Source organism: Theobroma umbraticum, unplaced genomic scaffold (genome assembly GCF_002168275.2).
Source record: "Theobroma umbraticum cultivar Fairchild unplaced genomic scaffold, ASM216827v3 scaffold_44.0, whole genome shotgun sequence".
Lineage (NCBI taxonomy): Eukaryota > Viridiplantae > Streptophyta > Magnoliopsida > Malvales > Malvaceae > Theobroma > Theobroma umbraticum.
Window position 1 is genome coordinate 5,940,347 of NW_018397255.1, and position 9,568 is coordinate 5,949,914.

At 32.4% G+C, this 9,568-nt stretch overlaps 1 protein-coding gene across 1 annotated transcript; it reads left to right on the forward strand.

Moving 5' to 3' along the window:
• Window positions 1–7,379: 7,379 nt before the first annotated feature.
• Window positions 7,380–9,286, forward strand: LOC110409160 (U-box domain-containing protein 27-like). The gene has a single exon (XM_021418422.2). The coding sequence runs from the start codon at window positions 7,489–7,491 to the stop codon at window positions 8,698–8,700; it is 1,212 nt and encodes a 403-aa protein (XP_021274097.1). The 5' UTR covers window positions 7,380–7,488; the 3' UTR covers window positions 8,701–9,286.
• The last annotated feature ends 282 nt before the right edge of the window (window positions 9,287–9,568 follow it).

Genomic DNA, 9,568 nt, shown 5'->3' on the forward strand with positions numbered 1-9,568 from the left:
AGTTGAATGACAAAGAGAAACAAAACTTGTTTTGTTAGAAGGAAAAGAAAAGGCAATAAATTCTTGTTCATATTAGTTATTACCGAAGCCTAAAATTATTAGGTATATAGATGACCTATATCATAACCCGCATGCCTCAGCTAAAAAGGGTTGACCTTCACCCAACAGTTTACAGCTAAATAAATCATTTCCTCTCATAGCTCCTTTCTTTTCTTTTTAGGTTTCGGAAGAATCGTCCATGGACGGCTGCTGAAATGGGGGGATTCATATCCACTCCCACTACCAAATGTCTCATGTGCTTTTTACAAAGAACCATCTCCTTTTACGACTTTTAATCTTTAATTATTCAAAAGAAATATGTTGTGAGTTTATATTTTATATATTTTTACTTACTCGCAGACTACATTTTTATATGGACCTAAAAATAATTATATTCCTGCTTTATTTAATTTATGAGAATTTTTTTAAGATTAAAGTTAAATTGAACCCTATACGTTACGGTGATGGCAACAAATATGATTGTTATATATCCACAATGCACTCCAAATATAAATCTTTCCTAAAATGAATTGAAAGATTGTGATATGTTTATCAAGTTATAATTAAAAAAACTAATTAATTAACATAAATAGTAAAAGAATAGGTGATAACCCTTTAAAAGTTGGTAGTGATGTGAGGTACAAAAACTCTATCTTTAATGTATAAAATAAATATATATGTAAGAGAAAAACAAAGCTTTGTTAAACTTTAACTGTCAATGTTGAAACCATGGAATAGAAAAACAATGTGGTAATGACAATGGATCCGTGGGCAATGAGTGCTGTGTTCCACGTTGGTGGAGATACGTGCAATATCTCAATTGATAACATCATCTAGTACTTTTGCTGATTGTGTCTTGCAAGCTACATTTAAATCATGCTCATATACAGTCCCTTCAAAGCAGCGGCCGTGTAAGCAAAGATCGCTTTTCCAACCTTTTTAGCACAAAATCAATACATTCACCAAAACTGTCTCCTTTGATAAACGTTTTCCAAGCCTTGTTTTCAAATTGGGTTATGGCTAGCCATATTCAAACTCGTGTCTTACGTTCCTTTCTCCTCTTTCCAATTACCAGGAGTGAAACGGTACAAATTAAAGAGAAAAGTGTGACCAAGAGAGTATGTTATAATTTTCCTCAGATTCGGCAGACAAGTCAAAAAGGTTTATTGCTTAAAACACTCTTCAAATTGGATTCAGACACTACACTCCATCTAATCTAGCTAGCATTAATAGTCAACTGAATTGAGAAAACTTTTCAAATGGTTCAATGGATATCAACATCCTGGCACCATAATTTAGATTATGCTGGATTACAACAGCAGTGACTTACTAAACAAGTTTAAAATGTGCATATGTATATATAGGACCCTTTCCTTTGAGAGTGCCCGTTTTCTTTAATTTATTATTATTTGTTCATGGTTGGTAAAGGTCAGTACAGTATTTTATCAGAACTTGGGGAACGGTTATCACGTAATGTACACAAAAATCTGAATTAAGTCAAACAAGTTTGTGGTTAATATTAATTTGGTTGACTTACTGTCTACCTTTTTAAGTAGTAATGGGGGTGAGAAGTCATATTGCAAAATGCCATTCATATGGTATTTTATATCACCGTCCAATATGACTTTTCTTTTAACCTTTTCTTACGCAAAATTACAACCGACTGCTGTTCTTTTGAAGGAAATTAACCATTAATAAAACTTGAAAGTGAAATTGAACTTCAGACTCGAATGCAAATTCATTATACGTACTTTAACAAGTTCTTTTTTATGTGCATTACACTCAATGACCCCTTATTCTTTTGGCATCCGTTCTCTAAATAGTTGAAGTGATATTTTAGTAATAATTGGAGCATATATATAGACTGGCTGGCCTCAAGCTGTGGCATACGTCCTATTTTTAGTCTTTTCTTGTGGTAGATGTCCTTAGCTTGGACCGTCTTTTACAGTGTCTTCTAGGTTAGCTTCATATCTAACCAATGCATTCTTTTCAACATTCAACTTTGGCTTGTGATCTAAGATTTTTACGGCCAACCCATGATTGATCTCTTTGGTACAAATTCGGTAGAAAAGAAAATGACCAAAAAATAAATAAATTCAGAGCAGAGGGTTGCCACCAAAGTGAAAAGAAGAAAGATATGCAGTGCTAATGTACTTTACTTAATAAAATAATTTTGAGGTGAGCTTGATTTGAAGTTTTAAGCAACTCTCCCTTTGAACGTGACTTGCGATCTAAGATTTTTGTGTCAAATATAATGGAGGTTTATTTATTATCTATCCATCGAACAAGAAACGATGACTTCAACGTTTGTTCAATCAAAGATATCATAACCGAAAGGTCCAAAACGTCCGCATCACATCTCTACTCAATTTGCTTTTCCCAACCGAAATTTGGTGCCAATAAAAAAAATGAAGAAGAAGAAGAAGCAATATTTCTAATCTTGTATTCATGAATTTTGGGATGATCCTTTATCTTTAAAACACAAATTCATGTTACTTATTCGAGGGTTTCACATGCCTAGCTACTCACACAGTGACAATAAAAATCAAAACAAGTTTCTTATGAAACAAAGCATCTTTTAACACAATTGATCCCAAGTCTTCAAGTAAGAGATAGGGTAGTCGTCCTAATTTAAAGTTTGAACACACTTAACCAAAAAATCTGACTTTTGGAAGTGGTAAACAAGAAAATGCCGTATGGAAGAGATCCACCCAATTGGATTTTTGAGTGGAATTAGCATCACCCAACAGCCGTAGTTGTTAGGTTTCGGGTCACGATTTTGCTTGTTTGGAGTTGTAAGTCTCCATCTTTGAAAAAAATGAAAAACAAATGTGTAGCAATCACACAACAGATAGCCGCACAACAAAAACCTCGTTTGTCTTTGTCATACGAAATCAACGTACTTTGTCAATTAACTTTAGTATGGGCCTACATCACTAGCAACTTGTAAATCCTTCATCCAAGGGCATTGGCAGTATATGATTAGCCCATTTCTTCTTCTTTTTTTTTTCTTTTTGGTTAGAAAGGCTATTTATATTTTTTATTAACTTTTCATAATTTTTCTCTGTTATTTGATACTAAAAACCATTCAACATCAAACTATTTAAAAAAAAGGGAAATTTTTTTGTTAATTTTCAAACCCATTCAAATCTGATAAAGAAAAAGATGAGACCAAGGAAGTATAAGAAAAATGAACATATAAAAGAGAAAATCTCTATAAAAAAGAAAACAGCCTTAGGTGGATCATCTATGTTTTGTTGGAAAGAATTAAAATAATATTTTCATATCAAAATAACACGTGAGAATAAAATTTTTATAATATTATTTAAAAAAATTAAAATACTTTTTTTAAAAGTTTTTTGAAAAACATTAATAAGATTTTGTTAACATTTTAATAATATATTTAATGAGTGAGTTTAGCTCTAACTTTTAAAGGTGTCAATCGGGTCCAGCACAGCCCATGGACACCTTAAATAGTTACTATGTTGTTTAATTCTTTTAAGATTTTGTTGATCATTTTATTTCTTTTCTAATTGTAATTAATGTTAATGTTAAATTTACATGAGTGTTTTTGTTTCATTTTTTTTTTGTGTCGATAACTGATGTTTTGCCAAATATAAAAATGGAGATTTAAATTAAAAGTTATACTCAACAACAAAGGTGCAATTAATGTCGTTTCTTTTCTGGCACAAACCCTAAAAAAATTCCTTGTAGTAGGATAATTTATTTAACTAAGTCACTCACTTTTGATTACATTCAAATGAGCCTTTAAACTTTAATTTAAGTTCAAATAAACCCTTAATTCTAATAAAAATTTAATCATCTATTAGACCCAATGTCAACTAGCTTTTTTGTTCATGTCACATATGACCTGATGAGTGGGGTGTCCAAAAATTCAACCTATTTGATTAGGTGGTTATGTTAACTTGTCATATTATATGTCACTAAAGAAAAAAAAGTCAATTAACATTAGGTTTAATACCAGTGAAATTTTCATTAAGGTTAATGACTTGTTTTGATTTAAATCAATATTGAAAAGCTTACTGAGTAGTTTAGTTGAATCAAATATCATAAAATAGAAACTTTTTAGGAGTTAAGTTTTTTTATTTTTCTTATATTTTAGGTAAAATACCTTAATTCTTTTAACTTTTAATCATAATTTTACTTGGATTTATTAGAATTCATAATGGACAGTTTACCTAAAAAGAATAGTTTTCGTTAAACACATTAGTCTAACTGTTAGTTAACTGTTAATATTTTCGTTAATTTGATGACGTAATAATATTTTTTAAAAAATTTTACTTTTCATTAATTTTAAAAATTATCAAATTATATAAAATTTTCATTTTTAAAGTTTTTCTATCATATTCAAAACAAAAATCTCTCTCTCCTACCTCTCACAAGCCAATCACCTCGTGGCCAAAACTGATCGAAAAGTGCCAAATCTGACCAGATCACATTCCCTTCTGGGGTGCAATGCCAAATGGGAAGTGTGGCTAGATCGTGCTCTCTTGGGGAGATCTAACTGAATCTGGCATTCTATAACCAGATTTGGTCACGAGTGATTAGCTTGTATAAGGGAGCATCATCGACCAGATTTAATCAGGAAGCTCCAGATCTAACCAAATCGTGCTCCCCTCTTGGATGCGTGACCAAATGGGGAGTGCAGCTAAATTATGCTTCTCTAGGGAGATCAAACTAGACCTAGCATTTCACAATTAGACTCCAACCTATGGTCGGCTAGTGTAAAGGAGCGTTGAAGATCAATATGAGAGAAGAAAATAGAAAAAAAAGAGTGAAGAAAGAAAATAGTATTTTAAAAAATTATCTATTTCGAATAATAATGTATTTATGTGAAATTATAATTAAAAATTATAAAATTAAAATATTTTATTTTATTTTTAATATGATGTTATCAAGTTTTTTATTTAATTTTTTGAAGAAGGTGCTGCCAAGGTTTTGAAAGAGTTAATAAAGTAAATACGCACGCCTTGCAAAATTTGAGAATGTATTTTGAATGTTATATTCAAAAATTCAATGTCAAGCCTGGCTATTTTCATGTCCTTTTAATTCAACAGGAGAATTTACTAGTTTACATTTGTGCTATCAACAAAGAAATGTTTCCTATAGTATCAAAAGACGAAGATTTATTATATTTTTCTATTAAAGAACTGGAAATGATATATCTATTTATCTATCTATCTTTTTCCTTTTATCTTTTACGTTTTTCTTCAGATGAATAATTGATCTATTTATAAACTTTAATCACCCCATGCGATTTAAATCAAGTAAACATGAAGCATATAAATCTCACTGCTCAAAATACATCTTAAAGTTTCCTGAAGATAAAGTGAGATCTCAATTAGTCTTTAATTTTATATTATAAAAAAAAGAGGAGTCCTGAATTTTATCAATTCTTTTGGATTACAAGAAAAAAAAATATTTTAATTTCATACAACAAAAATATATATATTTAAATTATAACTGATGACTTTAATTTATTCAACTTGATTATCTTTAGAATTATGTTATTTATGTGGATTTAAATTGTCCCACTATGTTTTTTTTTTTAACTACACTAAGATAGTGGTAGTTAGACCCATGATTAGACAATTCTAATAACAACAGTCAGATAGCATTCCAACTATCTTTTGGCTCAGGAAATTAAATTCTGTCTAAAGTAAAAACTGTAAAAGGTGAGTGAAACTGAAAAAATAAAATGATGAACCTTTGTAGATTATCAAGGCAAATAATGTTGGGTGCCCCTAGACCTCCATTATTCCAAGCTTTCGGTGCTATTGCAATCATGTCCTAGATTCAAGTGCACGCCTTATACTTCTAGCTATAGCATAAGTGCCCTCATAAATTCCGTTTACTACAGAATAATAGCTGTAATATTATTATTTCCGACTCCATGCTCGGTAATAAATGAGTCAATAATTCCTAACTTATTGGTTTCAATATGTATTAGTTATTGTATTTGAATATTTTATTCAAATTATAATTGCGAGTATCTCTATTTAAAATATTGAATTCGAATTTTCTTTACATAAAAGAATTATTTATAAGTGGATTATTATATTATATATTAAAAGTAGAATTTTAAATTTTATAAATAGATTTATAAGATTCTCATATCATCATTCAATAACTATTGTCTTAATATATAAGTTTCCTTAATCATAACACAATGGATGTGATAACTAGATTTATAAAGTTACTTATGAAGTTCAAAATTTTCGGTGTTTTGTATAAGAGAATTTTATTTAATTTGTTGTCACAAGAAAATTTCTTTAAGTAACTAGTAAGTCAATTTTATTTAAAGAAAAATTATTATTTAATTATATTAATCTAATATTCTTTCTTGTTTAAACTGTTATTAATGCAAGATACTTATAAAATTATATTTTTCTTTTACAAAAAAAATTAATAAAATCAACATTTAATTTTTAATAACATACCAAACAATTTTTTTATAATAAATTCAGTATTTAATTTATTTGAACTAAAAATATAGTACTTAATCTTTTAATAATGAGTGTTTTTTTTTTTCAATTTATCAAACAATACCAAAGTTTGAAACTTACGGTTCATGTTAAAAGACCTGCTGCCCAACGGCAAACAGTGCCCACTAAAAATTGCTTAAACATTAAGATATTGATCGTTGAACCAAATCATGTATAATTTCCACAAAATAAAATACAAGAATTCAGTATTTTCAACTTTAACGATTTTCTTAATAAAACATTTTATTCAAAATAAAAAGAGAGAAAGAGACAAAAATCAAAAGGTGGAGCGAATATAGGTAGACCTTTTCGGGAATAAAATTAAAGAGTAAAAAGAAACAAAATTTCCACAAATATAAGTTATAAAAATATTAAATAAATAAAGAAAAAAGCATAAAAATCCCCTTCCACAAATCAGAGGTCCACGGGTCTCCTCAACGTACAAATGATGCAATCAAGACCGACCAACCGAACCCTCCCGTGGGCCCCAATCCTATTCCCCCACGTTCCCCTCCTTATTCTACGCATTTATTTCTCCTTCATCTAATCTACACCGTCCATTTTACTCCGTGATCCGTAACATCATTTCTGGCATTCATCCGACGGCTAGTGTCCTCTATCTTAAAATCTGAACAACGCCGCGCGTAAAGATACCCTTGATTCCAAAACCTCACCCTCCTTTGACCAACGACTCAAAAAGAGCGAAAAAACAAAAAAGAAAAAGAAAAAGAATATTTTTTAAAAAAGAAATTCAAATAACCTTTTTTTCAAAACTGCTGAGGTCACTTATCCTTTGACTATTTCTCTCTCCTCTTTAAACCCCCACCCCACTCTCCCCCTCCCACCTCCCACTTCTCTTTCCTTTTTCGTCTTTCACGTTCTCTGTGAATTTTTCGATTTTCTCCTACTCTCCTGCTGTCCAAACGAGGAAAAGAAAAAAAAAATGAGAAGAGACGACTTGTACATTACGGTTCCGAGTTTTTTTCGGTGTCCGATATCGCTGGACGTGATGAAATCCCCTGTGAGCTTGTGCACGGGCGTAACATACGACCGAGCCAGCATTCAACAGTGGCTAGACAGCGGTAACAACACGTGTCCGGCCACGATGCAGGTTCTCCAAAGCAAAGAATTCGTTCCGAACCGAAATTTACAACGACTCATTCAGATCTGGTCAGACTCAGTAGCTCGCCGTCAAGTCGAAGCCGACTCAGCGGCTACCTCAGTCGTTGTTCCTTCTCAAGATCAGGTCCAAGTCTTGGTCAAACAGCTCGACAACAATTGCTTTTCATCGTTAGCGAAGATCGTTTGTTTCGCGAAAGAATCAGAGGAGAACCGCGAATTCCTCGCGAGAATGGACGGGTTTTTGAACGCCGTGTTCGATTTCATGAGGAATGCGGATTCGGACATCAAATTAATTGAACAAGTTGTTAAGATTCTGGATTTGATGTCAAGTAAAATTTTGGACAAGAAGCCGTTGTTGGAATCGAATTGCTTGTCGACGATTCTTCTCGTTTTACAAGGAGGGTGTTTAGATTCGCAAATCCAGTCGGTTCGATTACTGGAGTCCATCGCCGTCGATGGTGAGTCCATGCTCAAAATAGCCGAAAAAGATGGATTAGTATCCGAATTAGTGAAATCAATAAGGAAAGAGAAAGACCCGAGATTGATCGAAGCGAGCTTATCTTGTTTGATCGCAATCACAATGCCAAAACGCATAAAAACCAAACTAGTCCAATCCCGAACCATCCCAGAACTTAAGAACCTCGTATCCGAACCGAATACGACAGTTTCGATAATCGAGAAGTCATTAAAACTGCTCGAAACGTTGTCGTCTTGCAAAGAAGGGAAGGCAGAGATATGGCATGATACGATATTATTACAAGCGATTATGAAGAAAGTGTTGAAAGTATCGAGCAAAGCGACGGAGCACGCGGTGACAATACTTTGGAGCGTTTGTTATTTGTTTAGCGACGAGAAAGCGCAAGAAGCGGTGGTTAGTAGCAACGGGATGACGAAGTTTTTGTTGCTGATGCAAAGCAATTGTTCTCCTGCGGTTAGGCAAATGTCGGCGGACTTGCTCAAGATTTTTCGGGTTAATTCCAAGTCTTGTTTATCAAGTTATGATACTAAGACTACCCATATTATGCCCTTCTGAGGAATTTTGCTTCTGCATTCTCTTTTCTCTTTTCTTCTTGAACAGATGGGGAAAAGAAATAAAGGAGTAAAAAAGAAAAAAAGTTTGTAAATCAAAGGAAAATTTTGTTAGTGGAATACAAAAAAGAGAAATTCATTTGATTTTAATTAGGGAGTTAATTTCTTCGATTATTTTTATTAATGTTTGATGGGTGTTTGAATGAATCAAAGGATATGCATTAAAGGATCCAACTAGCTGTAGCTTGATGTTTTGGGACTCGGAAAATTGTTGCTTGGTTGTTTGTTTGCTGAATTCCAGGAGGTACAGATTTGATTTGATTTTCGACTGGGATAGGACAAAGAGGAGGCTCATTCAATAACTCAATAAATAGATGTAATTGTGGCAGAGCAGCTTCAAGTTGTGCCACTGCCTACTCATGGCAATGAAGGGACTGTACATGGCAGTATGAGCCAGTCATGGCCCTTCTTTTCGCTGTAGCACTAATTGTTTATTTGTTGACAGAAAAGCAAGTCAGGGGAAACACCAGAAAATTTTCATATGTTACGGATTTCCCCCTAACTTAAAGTCGATTAATGCTAAATAGAACAATCCTTTATAGCTTTTTTCGTCAAGGGTACTCTTTTTAACTATAAAAGAGTTGTTGACCAGAAGATTTGATGTCTAATTGCTTTACTTGTTTGTGGTGCTGATGGATTCTGATGTTCAATAATATAAGCATAATGCATATAATAACTGCATTCGCCTCTAGCCGTCAACATAGAACCTATGGGCGAGAAGTAAAACCCATGTGAGCTAGCATTTGCGATGCAATGAATTGGATATGGGTGTTCTCCTTTATTTTTGGTTAATTGTTTACTTATAAAACTAA

Bases quoted from the DNA above. Each gene is read 5' to 3' on its own strand.
- LOC110409160 (XM_021418422.2), top strand. From the start codon at position 7,489: ATGAGAAGAGACGACTTGTACATTACGGTTCCGAGTTTTTTTCGGTGT.